The sequence below is a fragment of the Mus caroli genome, unplaced genomic scaffold (genome assembly GCF_978045245.1).
Source record: "Mus caroli unplaced genomic scaffold, Mus_caroli_1 scaffold_18, whole genome shotgun sequence".
Lineage (NCBI taxonomy): Eukaryota > Metazoa > Chordata > Mammalia > Rodentia > Muridae > Mus > Mus caroli.
Genome location: NW_028227273.1, coordinates 15,034,854 through 15,052,255, shown reverse-complemented (window position 1 = coordinate 15,052,255; position 17,402 = coordinate 15,034,854). Strand labels below are relative to the sequence as shown.

The window sequence follows — 17,402 nt, the reverse complement described above, 5'->3', positions numbered from 1 at the left end:
CGGAAGATTTCAGGCACGTTCTCTACTGTCCTCTCCCCCCTCACATCCGTTCTCGACACAGCAGTCAAAACAGCCCAGTTAAATACAGACAGCTCCAGCACTCGCTGCCCAGCCAGCCCTGATGGCTCCCAATTCTCCTGAGTAAATTCTTTTATCAGCCTGACAGACAGACGCACATGTCCCGGGCCCCTGACCATCCCTCTCATACCTGCCTCCTTACCGTCCCTTCAGGATGACACCACACTCGCCCCTAGCACACCCATATACCTGTCTGTGCATCCCCCACCTTCCTCTCTCTGCACAGCTCATCCCTTCTCATGAGTCCTGCCTGCCCCGCTTCCAATAGAGTGTTCTTGTCTGCTTCCGACACTTAACCTTGTTCTGTTCTTCTAAAGGGCTATCATAACAGACCATAAAATTTTGCTTTGATACGTTCGTTGCTGTCTGGCATTCCTAAAAAATAATAATAATAATAATAATAATAATAAAGCATCCTTTTCCCTTTTGCTCATTGACATTCTCCCATGCATATAAATACTTCCAGTAAACGATTGTGGAATGAATGAACCAACCAAGTGCGTGCTTCTGCAATTGCTACATTCTCCCTTAACAGCCCTCTTTCTTGGCCCTCTTTCCTGTATGAGACCATGTTAGTACAGGTACATTATTGCTGCTTGGCAGTGACATATGACATGTTACCTATTAAGTCTTGTGAAATGATTGAACTGAGTAAATAAATACTGCTTCTATAACATCTATATCGCTACCACCCCACTGCCGCTACACCCACCGGGGCCCTTCCCTGCAGTCACCTTACACTATGCTGTTTAATAGTGCCCTGTTACGTGGTTTTCCCTGGTGGTGACACAGTACTCTCCTCTTTGTCTGTGGGGGCTATAGATCTAGCTTTCCATCCCAGACTGCCTTGGTAAATGTAAGTAGCTCAACGGGTTAAATGCTTACTGTATAAGCACCAGGGCCTGAGTTCGGATTCCCAACTCTCACATAAAGAGCCGTGCAATGGCAGTCCACACCTGAGACTGGAGGATCCTGGGTTGGGGGCAGGGTGGAATGCTGACCAATCACTGAGTTCTGGAGTCAGTGAAAGACCCTGTCCCAAAACAAAGCGGAGAACAATAGAAAAAGATACCCCCAAATTAATCTTGCTCCCCCCACACACACACACACATACTCATACATACAAGTGAAGATGAGCATGCCCACTCTTGGACTATGGCACTGACAGAGACATAGACATAGTTTGGATGTTAAACCTTTACTCTTTCCAAGAACAAAGTGCTCTGTGCTAAATAATGTGAACATACAGGAAGCTTATTAAATCATGTTGCTATACAAAACTCTAAAGGTAATCTAAATATTTAAGACTTTTCACCTCTATCTCTTCCACAGCATGTTACCAGGTTTTAGTTAATTACTGGATGCCTTAGTATACTGATGCCATGGGAGAAAATATCGCGTCTGGCATCTAGGAGCGAATAGTTACCAAACACCCACCTAACTCAACAGGAGCTGTTACAGGTCTAAAGAAAAAGAAGATAGGCAGGGTGATAACTATTTTAGCCCATGTAAAAATATTGTGAACATCAAAATACATGGGAAACTTGTTGAGAATCTTCAGGTGGGAAGGGAAGAGGATACTGGGGAGCTATGACCAAAGTACATCACATATGCATGGAGTTAGGAAGGAAAAATTTAAAGTGGATCAACAAAATGTTCTGAGCAGTTACTCTGTATAAGGTATTTGATAATATAAAACACAAAAAATAAGAGTGTTCATTTCCAAGGGGCCTAATCTAGAATGCTATCTTCCCACAGACAAAACATATTACCCTCCTCCTAAAGTCGTCCCTCACAAAGCAGACACCAAGTTTAAAATAGGCCTAACTTGGTAGGAAGCTTTTTAAAAAGCATCTCTACGTGAAGGATTTAAAAACTAAGCTGGCCAAGGGCTACATAATGAGACTCTGTCACAACTTTTAAAAGACAAGGACAAGGAGAAAGAAGAAAATCTATCATATAGAGCCTAATCCTATTTTCATGTCAAATAGAATCCAGTGAAGCAGGTGATACAGACATATATGCCAACAAAGCACCCATAGACATAAGATGAACCCCAACACACACAGGCACATACACGCACACGCACACTTTGCTTTGGTACTAGCAGTCTTTGGGAATGTAGCCCAACAGCATGTATCTAACCCAGGATGGTTACTCCTCTGTATCTCAAGCTTCAGAGGTGGTTTTTTTCCCCCTTGTTTTTTAACACAGGGTGCCACTTTGTAGCCCAGGCTTGTCTTGAATTTACTATTTTCCTGCCTTAAGCTTTGAGTGCTGGCCTAGTACTCAGAGATCCTCCTGCTTCTGCCTGTGCCTTCAAGAGCTCTAAGAAAAGGTGTGTGGCACCACGCCATGCTGAAACTTTTTTTTTTTGATGGCATCTCCTTCAATTTCATGAGCCTTGTGGAAATATTTTATTGAGCTAGTAATATGTTACTCCTTCTCCAAACCTTTTTTAGAAAAATCTTTGGTGACTTCTGATCTAGATCTTTGAGGAGCTCCTGAAGTCACTCTGCAGAGAGAACATATTTTGTTGCAGTATGTTAAGGACAGTTTCTCTGCCTAAATCCAGTAAAAACATTATATATATTCAAAGACGTTCCTAGGGCCCAGTATCGGAGTAAAGTTAATAAGGCAGTAATTCTACGCTGCTTCAGAAAGCTCTAATTTGGCTTTGATTACAAATTAACTTTTGAAAAACTCCCTGGAAGTTACCTGTTATGGACAGAGGCTAAAGACAGAATCCAAGCGAGACAGTAATTTGATGTTTAAGGTACTGCCAAGGGGAAACAAAGATGGCGGGCAGAACACAGCTGCCAATTCTTCAAGATGAGTTTCGTCATCCCAGGAATGGACAATCATCAGCATGCACACATAAACTCACGTGTGTGTACATCCATGTGCGAATGCTGGCATGCAGGCCCTGGTGTGGAGCAGTCAGATGACGACTTCAGGTATGGGTTCTTGCCTTCTACCTTGGGGTTGTACACTACTGTTGTATACCATCGCATCTGCCAGGCTATCTGGCCTGAACTTCTGGGCCTTCACCTATCTCTGCTCCCCATCTTGCCATAGGAGCCCTGGGATTCCAGCTTTTGGTAGGTTCTGAGGATTCAGACTCTACCCCTAATGCTTACACTGCAAGCACTAAGTCATCTATTGAGCCCCATTATAGGTATTTGTACAGGAACCAAGATCAAACACCCCCTTTAAAGGTGTGCCTTGAAAGGTCCTTAACTAAAATTAAACTTTTAAAAAAGCAGTCATGCCAGAAGTGAAGTCTCTAGCCTGCGTGGTTCAATTCCACAAGCAAAATAACCCCCTGCTCAGTGTTTGAAACTATACACTACAGTTAGAGGCACTTGCTGCTCTTCAGAGGATCCAAGTTCTCTTCCCAGCACCCATACTGGGCAACTCACAACCACTGCAGTTCAGAGGGACCAGATGCCCTCTTCCAGACTCCGTGGGCATCTGCACTCAGGTGCACATACACACATACAGATACACAAATATATCATTAAAAAGAAAGCAAAACCCTCAAGAGTGAGGTAACACGATTATTATAATTTTATAAATAAGATGTTTACAGAAGCAAAGATGACTAGCAATCTATACTCATGAAAGATGAGCCTCACCATCAGAGCCCCAAAGGTTGTTCCTATCACAGGATATGTCTTAGAAAGATAAATTCTGTCACTGAGAAAAACCTATTTGGTATCATTACCCAAAACTGTAGCACAGAAAATGCGCCCAAACCAGTGTCCCTGGCCCCTTCTGTTATTCTGGTTGCTCTGCCTCTACCTTAACAATGGCCAGGGCCTTCCAGATAAAACTAAAGTCTTCCTTGGAGTCCTGAAGATAATTCTAGAGGGAAAACACCATTTTAGCAAGAAACACTACAGCACCCAGTGGTCTAGACTTTACTTTTAAAAAGAAAAAAAAAAGGGGGGGGGAACTGTGTAAGTTTTTAATTTCAGAACACTTGCTAGTATACAACAAACTTTTTATTTTTCATTCATAAAAACAATTTACAGCATTCATAAAACAAAGTGGTCAGAGAAATAGAGACTGTTCGGATGGATTCGTTCTGTGTAGGAACAGATGAGAAGGCAGCTGCTTACCACACATGGAAACAAATACAATCCATATAAAATAGGACTGGGTCAGAGTGGGAGGGAAGTGTGCCAACCAAAGCAAACTCAGACCTTCATGCATGCAACTCAACATCTGAATTCTCTTAAAAACCAAATAGGAGCAATTTAATAGGTCTCTGTAAAGGAGGTTATAAGTACTGGAAAAATGGTAGCTTTACATATATAGCCCACACGCAAACACACACATTCTCACTCACACACACACACACAAGATGGGGGTGAGGAAGAGATGGAGAAAAGATTAAAATTACTAAATCCCCAGATAGATTATCACAAAAAATATCCCTTACATAAAAAGACACGGAAAAGTAACTTTTTACACACTCAGCTTTAAATACAACACCTTGAGCTCTAACTCAGTGCACCCTGACCCGCCCTCTTTCAGCATGAACAATGTTATATGGTGAGATACACACTTGAAAGAATTCCTTAAAAAAGAATCACAACTTTCGTTTTATATATACAACAAATTTTTAATTATGTACTGAAAATAAATTACAGGAAATAACTTTAAAATGCAACAGAGGACAAGTCACAATAAAACATTCCCATTGAATTCTCTTGGGGGTGAGACTGCAGTGCTCAAGGAAGATAAATATCACAAATATATCAAAACTTCAAACTGTCTATGCATTCACACAGTGACATGAGCCACAAACATTCCTTTCACAGGACTGGACTTAGTAGCCTACCACAGAACCAGATTTTGCCATAAACTACAAAACTTTTAATACAAAATTGTATTTATATATTTATAATTCATATACATGCCCTACCTGTAATCTTTAGAAAATAAAAGCTACACGCTGTACAGACACTCTTAACTCATAGCTGTAGGCAACATTTTTGGATGGAATTTTTCCCCCAATAAAATTAATGGCATATTTTATGTACATGAAGGCTAAACTGCAAAAAGACAGTTCAGTTTCCCAGATAATGCATCTCCTTTCAGGGCAGGTTTACAAATTTAAAAAGGCAAGACAAATGTACACCTCAGAATTACCTTCTCAGCTACAAGAGTTCTCATGTGACTTGTGTGAAGTTTCTGAAACATGCATTTATGTAATACTGGCATTGAAGGCAGTAAAGCAATATACACTTTTAATGTAGTGGCTCGATAAAGGCTTCATTGTCATTCCGATCTGATTCTTGATACAGTGATTCATAAATTCTCTAAAAATTAAAATTTCAATGGGACACTATATTAAAGAGACTCTAAATAGATTTCTTAAAATATTTCCCTGAAATATCCTTTTACATAAGACAAATTTCACTAACATTGAATTCGGTAAAAAGAAAGAAAAGAATTAACCATGGCACAAACGCGCATGATAACCTAGTGCTCCTCAGGCCGTCACCGAGTCTAAGGAGACAGCAAAGAAGGCTGGAAACCAACAAACACTGTTCACACTCTGTGGCAGCCATCTGTGAAGCCAGTTACACTAAACTACTTCTACAGTTGATTGTAAACTTTGGTTTATTTTATCTGAGTTCTCATTGTACAGCAAGCATGAACAAGGGAGAGTGGAGTCCATGAGGAGATGAACTGTCAGTCTGTCTTTAATCGGGCATGATGAGACACCTGGTCAGTCAGGCCTGCTTTGATAGAGTTTGTTACAGACTGCCTTATGTTTTCCTCCATCAAATTATCACCCAGGGGCTTCAATACCTGTGGTATGAGAAATGTGCAAAACAAACAAAAGCATGAGGTAAAAAAAGAGTACATATAAAAACAGATATAAAAAATTCAATTTAAATTAATGACAAAAATAATCAGGAATGTGAGAAATAAAAAGATGCTTCTCCCAAAAGAACAAAGAAAAAAGAAAAAGAAAGAAAAAGTTATGAAGCTACAAACAATGCAGTTAAGACATTTTATAATGCAACGAAAGTTACTTTCCTCTTACTCAAACCATTTACAAATCCTACGAGACGAATGTGCAATCCATACCCTATGTGCAGCATCAAATCTGGTATGTATACAGCATTATGCAGACCGGCCCAGACGGTCCTGCTTATTGTCCTACATGTGTAAGTGTGAACACTTCAGATAGAGAAAAAAGTTAAAAATCCTGTCTAATTTCTCTTCTTGTTATTGTTGGATGACAGTCTCTGTCGCTGTGCTGACGAGAGAGCACGGTGGACCCTTCGACGTCTACTGACTTCAAACAGTTTGGCAAACACCTAAAACACGGAGTGATGTGTTAGGAGAGAAACTCAGATGCCTCAAAACTACAGTTAAAGACTAGAACAATTTCAGACTTTGTAGTTTCTCACCTTCCTGGGACTCCTCTGAAGCAAAAGAAAAGAGAAATGCAAAGAAATTTTAGACAAGACTAGCTGACCATAGCACAAGTCTTCTCTGACAAGGGATGGTGACTTGTGGCTCTTACCTCACTACACTACACTGACAATAACTTTAGACAGCTGAGATTCTCCCGTGAAACTCTTCTCTAATAATGGCACCTCTAAAGTCCTAGCATCAATACTAACAGAAAGCATTTCAAAAGGCACTGTGTAATAATTAAAATCAAAGTAGGAGAATAGTTTTGATTAAAAAAAGTAAAGTAGATTATTTTTAAAGCAGTGATGTGGAAATGATTCTTAATCCATTCTATTAGCAAGTAGCAAAAGACAGCAAAGCAGTAAGACTGATTTTAAGAGACAAAAATTTGACTTTGACAAAATATCCAGACGCAAACTCCAAAGGAGATCTGAATCACAAGAGTACGTTTAAAAGAGTGTCCAAGTCAGTACACTAGCTTAGTGTGTGTCAGTGGTTCTCCACCAGGGACTCACAACCCCTTTGGCAGCCCTCTACCCATCCCAAATATTTACATTATGATTCTTAACAGCAGCAAAATTACAGTGATGAAGGGGCAACAGGAATGATTCTATGGTTGGAGGGTCACCACAGCATGAGAAGTTGTATTGGGCCAAAGTATTAAATTAGGAAGTGAGAGCCACTGGCTTATACAGTCATAGTGTTGTTGTTATAATACCCAATCAATTTTCTTCAGAAAAAAATCGTTGACTCCTCAGTCTTTGAATTGAAAATCCAAACAAGCATGCACCTGTGTATCTGTAGCTCTAACAACGCCTCACCTCACTGACCTAGAGGAGACATGGACCAAGCCTCTCATCTGCTCATCTGTAATAATTACAGCTTCCATTCTGTTCCTGCATATGATGAGATGAGGTCTGGGCACTTAATGAGGATCATTTTAACCACCACCACAAGAGAAATGTCTATATTCAAACAATCCAGGTAGAAATATAAGAAACAGCTCTCCGTAATAGGTAACAGCTGAGCCAGGTCTCAGCCTGGCCTAGGACTCTGGCTTAACATGAGATTAGAGTTGATGTTGCTTCCTCTGTCTGTGCTGCTCTGCCCTAGTCTCTGCGTTTCCACATAACAGATGTTAAACTTTTTTTTCTTTGGAAAGAAATCTCTATGGGATTACTCCTTAGAGTACTGCAATAAATTGCCAGCCTCCTCCCAGGAGACATGAAAACCTAACATATTCCTCCTACATTGTTTCTTGTTAATATTGGCTAGAAAACTTTTTTTCTTACCTTTAAAATTTCTCGTTCACAGTATTCTTAGTAAATCTAGCCCTGCTCACCATCTGGCATAATCACCAGGCTTTTATGTAAGAATCAACCAAAGATATTACAGATTCAAGCTAATCAAAGAAAACCATTAATTATGAACAAAGGGAAACCCTTAACTAAATTAGATTCTTACATTAAAAACAAAAACAAAACATCACCACCACCACAAAAAAACCAAAACCACCAAGCCCCATCCTCATGTGAAAAAGAAAAAAGTAGGTGTACAATTAAGATAGAAAGTGGAAACTAGAACTCACACAGAAGTCAAACTAGTCACTGCAAAATCAAAGAATAGATACCAACCTGTTCCCACAGTGTTTCAGCAATCTGATCAATCATTGTTCCGATCTCTCTGAACTCCCCAGAGTACTTAACATATGCCCAAGTACAAAGGGACGTCAGTGCGAGCCCCATGACGAGGTTGCATAAGACAGCTATAGAGTTTAGGCCAATGAAGCCAGTCAGTCCTGAGATGATATACATAGCAAACATGACTGCAAACAGTGTGGCAGGGGTGCGAGCAGCATAGAAGATATTTTTGCCATCATTGTGCTTTATAAAATTTGCATAGGTTTCTTCGATTTCAGCTTCAAGCTGGTCCTGATAACGGCGGCAGAATTCATCTCCACCCATTTTTTTCACAGAACGAAACTGTTTGAGCGCCACTTCCTTGAGATCCAGGTGTTTTCGCTCCAAATCTGAAGGTGCAATGTACGGCTTATCACCACCGCATACCTGTATAAAGAGAGATTACATGCTAGAAGTAATACTTGAAAAGTGTTCCTTGCTCAAAGATTTTAGTCTCATAAATTAAACTACTTAACATGGCTCCTTTAAACTTGAGCATAACTCATAAGTAATTACATCAACTGTCTGTGCTGGCTGGTCTTATGTCAACTTGACATAACATCAGGCTGTAAGGCATTTTCTTAGTGATTGATGAGGGAGGGTCCAGCCCATTGTGGTCCTGGGTTCTTATAAGAAAGCAGGCTGAGTAAATCAGGGGAAAGCAAGCCAGTAAGCAGCATCCCTCCATGGCCTCTGCATCAGCTCCTGTCACCTGGTTCCTACCCTGTGTGACTTCCTGCAGTGATGAACTGTGACATGGAAGTGTGAGTCACATAATCCCTTCCCTCCTCCCGAACTGGCTTTTGCTCCTGGTATTTCATTGCATCAACAGAAACCCTAAAACACTGCGTCAATCGAGTAATTTTCCAATCGTGACTAAACTACCAAAACTGAAAATGCAGTTTTTACACTGCCCTCTCCGACTTCTCTTTACCCACAAGTAAACAGAAGCAGCACAACAGCTTCTTAGCAAAAGAACAGATTAAGGAGCACGAGACACGGTAAGTACTTCAGAGACCAGCCGCTTAGTGAAGAAACTGCACTGGACTCAAGCTACTATTACTTCCATCCCAAGCTGAAAATTCTAAATTGAAAGTCAGAAAACATACCCTGCATGCTAGCCATGTAATTTATTTTCTAACAAATTATTCCAGCAGAGACCAAAAAAAAAAAAAAAAAAAAGACAATTACAGAATAATGTAGCATGACAATATGTAAGGAGTGCACATTAGTTCGATTATTTCATGCGACTCTTAGGTAGCAGCATCAAGGTTAAACATGAGTTAGTTACCAACCTGCTCCATACTTTTACAATAGACATCTCTTGCTCCTGCTACTGCTGCAAGGTTATTCGCCTCAGCCGTTGCCTAAAAGATAAATATATATAAATATATACATACCATTACTGTGGAAAAAATGCCCTATGACTATAAATTCCTATTAACATAATAAATTATATATAACAAATAACTATGGAAATGAACAGAAAAAATATCACTCCCTAGTTTTCCTTCCCTTTGGAAGGGTGTATCAGTATTTAAGGTATGACGCAGGCTTAATAGGATTCCCTGTCTGGCTGGGATTTGTGCTAAAACAGACTTGCAGACAATACATCACCATGTGCTCAGGAAATGGACAGAGATAAACACATGTAATCCCAAAATGTGCTGAGTCCTGGGAATTAAGAATTCCTTGTATGAACAACCAGGTTCACACCAAAGTCCTTTCAAACCCACAGCTGTCTTTTGCTGCATAGCTTTAATATAATCACTATTAATCCACTATAAAACTGAGGAATTGCCCAAAGTGGTAAATTTTAGAATATAGGAAATGCATAAAAATAGCAATGCCCCCAAAAGAAAACACACAAAGTCTAACTGCACCAGAGGCAGCTTGTTACTAGTAAACAAAACTGATCCGTATTTCAAGCAATAGCCCTTCATCAAGCACAAAACCATCTCATACAAAAAGCATTTGTGTTATACTGTAACCCTCTAAAGCCATGATTTTAATTCTCCACCCCCAACACACTGTCTTACTCTTACCTGAAGCATAGACTTTGGATGTGGTAGTTCCTCTCCTTGATATATTTTAATGTATGCCTAAAAAGAAAGAAGATTCATTGTATTGGTGTACAATACAATTTGATACAATGTCCCCCCAAAGAATTATCATTAAACATAATAGTTCACACCACAAAAATGAAGTTCTGGGCCTTAAAACTCATATACTGTAAGTACTCATGTACTGTAAGTACAATAGAGTCAATTCTATCCTGAATATTAACACACAGGTATGTTGCCAAATAAAATCCTCTACAGAAATTTTTTAAATTCCAACTTATCTAAAATTTTACTTCACATTTAAGTTTTATATGTAAAGTATCATCTATTTTATAAAAAGAAATCTTTCATTCTCTCCTACTTTCAGTGTTTCAAACAGATGTGAGAAAGCATGTTAAATCATCATTTAAACATTTGAACTCAAACCCTAACTTGCAGTCAAAGCAGAAGCCTGGGTCTTTAAAACATACATCAAGTTTCAAGGAACAAATGGTGAGGGCTGGGGTGAGGAGCAGGGAGTGTTGGTTTTATCCACACACACTACACACAAAAAGGAAATCCGAACACAATAAAGGAGGAAGGAGGGACGAGGAAGAGGAAGACAAGTGCACAGCATCCAACACAAGGTTTTTGACCTCAACTTTCTATGGACTCAAACTTAATTCATAATTAAACAGTGACTCATGAAAGTGCTGAGCACCTAATGGGGGAGCAAAGCCCATGAGCGTCCCCAGCTGTGCTCTCCATCCACCTATCTCTTAGCTGTTAGTACAACTCTGTATCAACAACTTGTTCCAACAAGAAACGCTAAAACGGAGCAGGAAAACCTCCACAAGTAACTGACCTAGACTCAAAACCCAGACACTTCTAGCTCTTATTAGTCCTGAGAACTCTGCGGGAAGACTCTGGGAGAGCCTGGGCTAGAAAGCTACTCCAGGCATCGCTCCCAAGGGCAGAGCTGTGCTATGACGTCGCGACTGGGTCTTCTCTCCACAGCAGCGATGCAGAAAAGGAAGGAGGCTCTGAGAACAAGCAGTGTCACTGAGTACAAGACACCATGTGCTGTCATCTTTTTCAAAAGATTTATCTGTTTCCATGTGTGTGTGTGTGTGTGTGTGTACACATCCCACGTGCAGGCACAGCCATCTGTGTTTATGTGCACTCAGTCTGGGCCCACCCTACGCTAGCTACCATGCAGAGACTAGGAGACACGTGTTCTCCTCTCACGCTCCGACATCCCTTTTATTCATGGTCTTTCTCTAAACATGGGCCTCTTATTTTCTCAGTAAGCTGGGAAGCAACAACCTATCCAACCCCCAACTGTCTCCTCCCTCTCAAGGGAGTCATAACTCTGTGAGATACCAGCTTGTTATTTGCTATCTAGGATGAAACTTGGGTCCTCAGGATTGTCCAAGTACTTTTAGCAACTGACCCTTCCATACCCTTAATGTTGACCTAATGAATTCAAGGCAGAAAAATATACATTGTTTTTTTTTGCTAGAAAGTAAATTTCTTCTCCATAAAGATGTGTTAAAAGTTAAACTACATTTCTTTTTGAGACAGCCATTTAGCGTAGAGTTCACCTACCTTAAAATACTCTACAAGATCCCTACAAGTGACTTTCGATCCACTTATCTCTTTCTCAACAAGGTTTTCAGGAGCAAGCAGCAATGGAACCAGATTTCGAAGTTCCCGTTTAAAGTCTTCATCGATATCTGATGGACATGAAGTTAGCCACCATATTATTCCAGAAACAGAAACAAGCTCTCACTGACATAACTCATGAGACTTTGTTTATGAAGAACACACAGTGAGTGGATTCTATTAGTGAAGGTTCTTTTTTCTAAAAAGTTCATCTAAATACGCCACGGCTCCTCCAGGAGAGGAAATCCCTACTACTCCTCTACCCCACTTCCCCATCAGTCTTCCAGCTCAAATGATGAACTTTCAAAACATATTCTAGAGAAACTAAAACACCTTTGTTTAAAAAGCAAATCATATAGGGAACTATATTAAATTCTGGTATTACGCTGTTTTTCTAGGTGTACATGTAGACAGAGTACAAATACATGAAATAAATCTTTTAAACTTTTTTGAATAAAATAAAACAAAATGGTTAACCAGTATGCTATGATCAATCAGTATGCTAAAGAGTGACAAAGCAACCAAAGGCAAGCTAGAGCCACCACAGGAGAACACTGCAACCCTCACACAGCATCACTGGAATGAAAACGTAAGGAAACATTTACAGGCAGCTAAGGAGCGCCGCGAGCGGGGAAAGTAGTTTTCCTCAAGGAGGACCAACCCACGCAGTTGCTGGTCAGCCCTGAGACATACATGAGTAACATTACACAAACTGAGCAGTTATTGTTAGAAGCAGATATGTATATGCACACACATATGTATGCCAGAACAAGTAATGAAAAAAGAGGCCGTGAATTGGAAAGAGAGCAAGGCTTGAAGGAGGGAAGGAGGAGAACGGTTCTAACTACATTTATAATAGCAAAGATAAAAACAAAATACAATACACACGTCCAAGTGCTACCTAGGAGTGTCTCAGCAAGCATGCAGGACCCACCTTTCAGTCGTCCATCAAAGCTCGGGTTGGTGGCGACTTTGAGGCCGGGATGCGGGAGGAGGAAGCAGCCCAGGTTGGAGAAGCAGTTGTGGATGTGCTTCCTGACATTCTGCAGCTCCTCGTGCTGGTTCTGCTTCACCTAAAACGAGACACACAGGGAAGTTGTCAAAGGTTGGGGGTTTGGTTTTGTTTTGCTTTTTTAATTTTTAAAAAGGACACATATATACCATACCCACATATATGCACACTAAACTCAAGACTACTATAGAGGGCAGTTTTATTTACTATTACTTAAAAAGTTTATTTCTGGTCACTTCTATCAACTTGAAAGGATTTTTTTTTCCTTAGAGAAAGCTGTCTGAAACTCCAAAACAACTAATTACCTGATACCTAAATAACAAGTTGAGATTGTGACTTAGAAACTAATAAAAAATTTGCCTTTAAAGCACTTATGTCAAAGTCATACTAAACAAACTGAAGCCAAAAAAAAAAAAAAAAAAAAGCAGATTTTCCTAAGATGAAGACAGCCTCTGAGCAAAGTACAAAGTCCAATGAAGCGTTCCAGCGTAGGGGCTGGTGGCTCAGTGGTTATGAGCATAAACTATGCTAGCAGAAAAGCACTGTGGTTCCCAACAAACTGCCTGTAGCTTCAACTCCAGGACATCCACACTCTGGCCTCCAAATGCACCTCACTCACATGCACGTATCAACAGACACACAAACATACATGTTTTCAAGAGAACTCAGTGGAGCTGGAGAGATGGCTCAGTGGGTAAGAGCACTGACTGCTCTTCTGAAGGTCCTGAGTTCAAATCCCCACAACACATGGTAGCTCACTACCATCTGTAATGAGATTGGATGCCCTCTTCTGGTGTGTCTGAAGACAGCTACAGTGCACTTACATATAGTAATAAATCAATCTTGGGGCCGGAGTGAGCAGAGGTCCTAAGTTCAATTCCTAGCAACCACATGATGGCTCACAACCATCTGTACAGCTACAGTGTACTCATACATAAAATAGATAAATAAATCTTTTTTTAAAAAGAGCTCAGTGAACTCCAGTGCTCTCAACTGTCTATTATTTATGCCAGTCACTGATCTTTGAGAAACAAGACATTGCTATGTATTTTAAGAACAGTCTTTAAAAACACCTTTACATTTTAAAAATACATTTTATGAATTTCTTTTTGTGTGTGCGCGTGTGCATGTAAGTGTGAGAAGGGCATATGTGTGCTACACATGACACACATGCAGAGATCAACCTTCAACAATTGTCCTCTCTTTCCACCATATGGGTCCTGGGAGATGAACCACACTCACTGGGCTTAGAAGCAAGTTGTCTACCTGCTACACAATCTCATCAGCCAATGAAAGAAGCAAACTTAAAAAGAAAAATTTAAATCATTACTACCATGTCAACATTTAAAAAATATTTAAGAAAAAGAATGATTCCTAGCATGTCTACATTAGGAGGTTTTTTTCAGACAGTCTCACTATGTAGCCATAGCTCGCCTGGATGGAACCTTCTACTTAGGCCAGGCAGGCCTCCAGGAGTGAGCCACCTGCCTGTGCCTCCTGGTGATGGGATTAAAGGTGGGTTCAAGTGTCACTGCTCCACGCCTGCGTCCAGGGGTTAACTCATGCATTCTTCCAAGTGTTCTTCCAAAGGCCATTCTAACAAAACATGCACTGTTCATAACTGAGACCTCTCAACTACCTACATCTCCATTAAGACAATGAAAGGTAGTTATTTATCAGTATAATACTGTACATAGTAAGAGTGAACTAATAAACTATATGCAACAATATAGTTTAATCTCAAGAACAAAATCGTGAACAAGTAAGACACAAAAGAATATATTCTGAGAAAGCCCGGCGATGCACACTAATCCCAGCACTAGGAAGGCGAGGCAGGTGGGTCTCCGTGAACCTTGCTGTACTTTGTATGAAATACAAACACAAAATCTGTTAAAAACGATAGAAGTTTTAGCAAAGTAAGCATATGGAACATATATTGTTGCATATAGTTTGTGATTCTGGGCACAAGTTATATATCTCTGATCATTTTACAAACTCATTAAGCTGCACACTTAAAATGTGCGACTGGATGCATCTCTGTAATAACTCTGACACCTTGTCTTTGAAGTACAGAATTCAAAGTCAGCTATGACTAATATGTTGTTGATTTCTTCTAAATAACCAGAAAAAAAAGTAAACTTGATAAATTACCTCAGTCTGAAAATGCCTTCCAAATAATCTAGGAATTAATATCGTTTTAAGAATAAGAAAGTCGACCCGGCCGGATCAGCGCCAGGGTAGCGGGAGCGCAGGGTTGCCTGACACCCGCCAGCTACCCACGACCCCCGCCGCAAGATTTTGGGACTGCTGGTGAGTGGAACACAGCTTCTGCTCCAATCCAATTGCGCGGGACCTGAGACTGCATTAGTTAGGGAAGCAGAAACTGGCCTGAGTAGGGCCACAGGCCTCACCCGGCCGGATCAGCGCCAGGGTAGCGGGAGCGCAGGGTTGCCTGACACCCGCCAGCTACCCACGACCCCCGCCGCAGGATTTTGGGACTGCTGGTGAGTGGAACACAGCTTCTGCTCCAATCCAATTGCGCGGGACCTGAGACTGCATTAGTTAGGGAAGCAGAAACCGGCCTGAGTAGGGCCACAGGCCTCACCCGGCCGGATCAGCGCCAGGGTAGCAGGAGCGCAGGGTTGCCTGACACCCGCCAGCTACCCACGACCCCCGCCGCAGGATTTTGGGACTGCTGGTGAGTGGAACACAGCTTCTGCTCCAGTCCAATCACGCGGGACCTGAGACTGCTCTGGTTGGGGAGAGAGAAATCCGGCCTACATAGGGCCACAACCCTCTTCCGGTCAGAAAAGCACCTGAGCAGCTGGGGCGCAGGGTCTGCTGACACTCACCAACTGCCCACAACACCCGCCACAGGATCTTAAGACTTCTGGTGAGTGGAGCACAGCTTCTGCTCCAATCCAATTGCGCGGGACCTGAGACTGCATTAGTTAGGGAAGCAGAAAAACGGCCTGAGTAGGACCACAGGCCTCTTCCGGCTGGACCAGCACTGGGGTACCGTCAGCTACCCACGACCCCCGCCACAGGATTTAGAGACTGCTGGTGAGTGGAACACAGCTTCTGCTCCAATCTTTAAATAGTGACAACGATAACAACTAACCCCAGAGATTACCAGATGGCGAAAGGTAAACGTAATAATCTTACTAACAGAAACCAAGACCACTCACCATCATCAGAACCCAGCACCCCCACTTCACCCAGTCCAGGGCACCCCAACACACCGGAAAAGCTAGACACGGATTTAAAAGCATATCTCCTGATGATGATAGAGGACTTCAAGAAGGACGTTAATAACACACTTAAAGAAATGCAGGAGAACACTGCTAAAAAGGAAGAAGACAATAAAGAGGAAGCACAAAAATCCCTTAAAGAATTGCAGGAGAACACTGCTAAAGAGTTACAAATCCTTAAAGAAAAACATGATAACATAATCAAACAGGTAGAAGTCCTTACAGAAAAACAGGAAAACACATCCAAACAGATGATGGAAATGAACAAAACCATACTAGACCTAAAAAGGGAAGTAGACACAATAAAGAAAACCCAAAATGAGGCAACACTGGAGATAGAAACCCTAGGAAAGAAATCTGGAACCATAGATACGAGCATCAGCAACAGAATACAAGAGATGGAAGAGAGAATCTCAGGTGCAGAAGATTCCATAGAGAACATCGGCACAACAATCAAGGAAAATGGAAAATGCAAAAAGATCCTAACTCAAAACATCCAAGAAATACAGGACATAATGAGAAGACCAAACCTACGGATAATAGGAGTGGATGAGAATGAAGATTTTCAACTCAAAGGACCAGCAAACATCTTCAACAAAATTATAGAAGAAAACTTCCCAAATCTAAAGAAAGAGATGCCCATGAACATACAAGAAGCCTACAGAACTCCAAATAGACTGGATCAGAAAAGAAATACCTCCCGACACATAATAATCAGAGCAACAAATGCTCTAAATAAAGATAGAATACTAAAAGCAGTAAGAGAAAAAGGCCAAGTAACATATAAAGGCAAGCCTATCAGAATTACACCAGATTTTTCACCAGAGACTATGAAAGCCAGAAGATCCTGGACAGATGTTATACAGACACTAAAAGAACACAAATTCCAGCCCAGGCTACTATACCCAGCCAAACTCTCAATTAACATAGATGGAGAAACCAAAGTATTCCATGACAAAACCAAATTCACACATTATCTCTCCACGAATCCAGCCCTTCAAAGGATAATAACAGAAAAAAACCAATACAAGGACAGGAACCATGCCCTAGAAACAACAAGAAGGTAATCCCTCAACAAACCTAAAAGAAGACAGCCACAAGAACAAAATGCCAACTTTAACATCAAAAATAACAGGAAATACCAATTTCTTTTCCTTAATATCTCTTAATATCAATGGACTCAACTCCCCGATAAAAAGACATAGACTAACAAACTGGCTACACAAACAAGACC

At 40.9% G+C, this 17,402-nt stretch overlaps 1 protein-coding gene across 3 annotated transcripts in view; it reads right to left on the bottom strand.

Moving 5' to 3' along the window:
* Positions 1 to 4,067: 4,067 nt before the first annotated feature.
* Atl2 (atlastin GTPase 2) overlaps positions 4,068 to 17,402 on the bottom strand; it is a 54,848-nt gene continuing 41,513 nt past the window's right edge. The window contains exons 8-14 of one of the 3 annotated variants that reach the window (XM_029471105.2): positions 12,840 to 12,978; positions 11,849 to 11,976; positions 10,244 to 10,300; positions 9,494 to 9,565; positions 8,154 to 8,585; positions 6,513 to 6,527; positions 5,778 to 6,419 (exon numbers count right to left, since the gene is read on the bottom strand). In XM_029471105.2, coding sequence (XP_029326965.1) covers positions 6,312 to 6,419; positions 6,513 to 6,527; positions 8,154 to 8,585; positions 9,494 to 9,565; positions 10,244 to 10,300; positions 11,849 to 11,976; positions 12,840 to 12,978 — 951 coding nt within the window. In that variant the 3' untranslated portion in view covers positions 5,778 to 6,311. Of the gene's footprint in view, positions 6,420 to 6,512; positions 6,528 to 8,153; positions 8,586 to 9,493; positions 9,566 to 10,243; positions 10,301 to 11,848; positions 11,977 to 12,839; positions 12,979 to 17,402 lie in introns of all 3 variants that reach the window. The other 2 variants (XM_021186317.3, XM_021186319.3) reach the window with 2 other exon arrangements.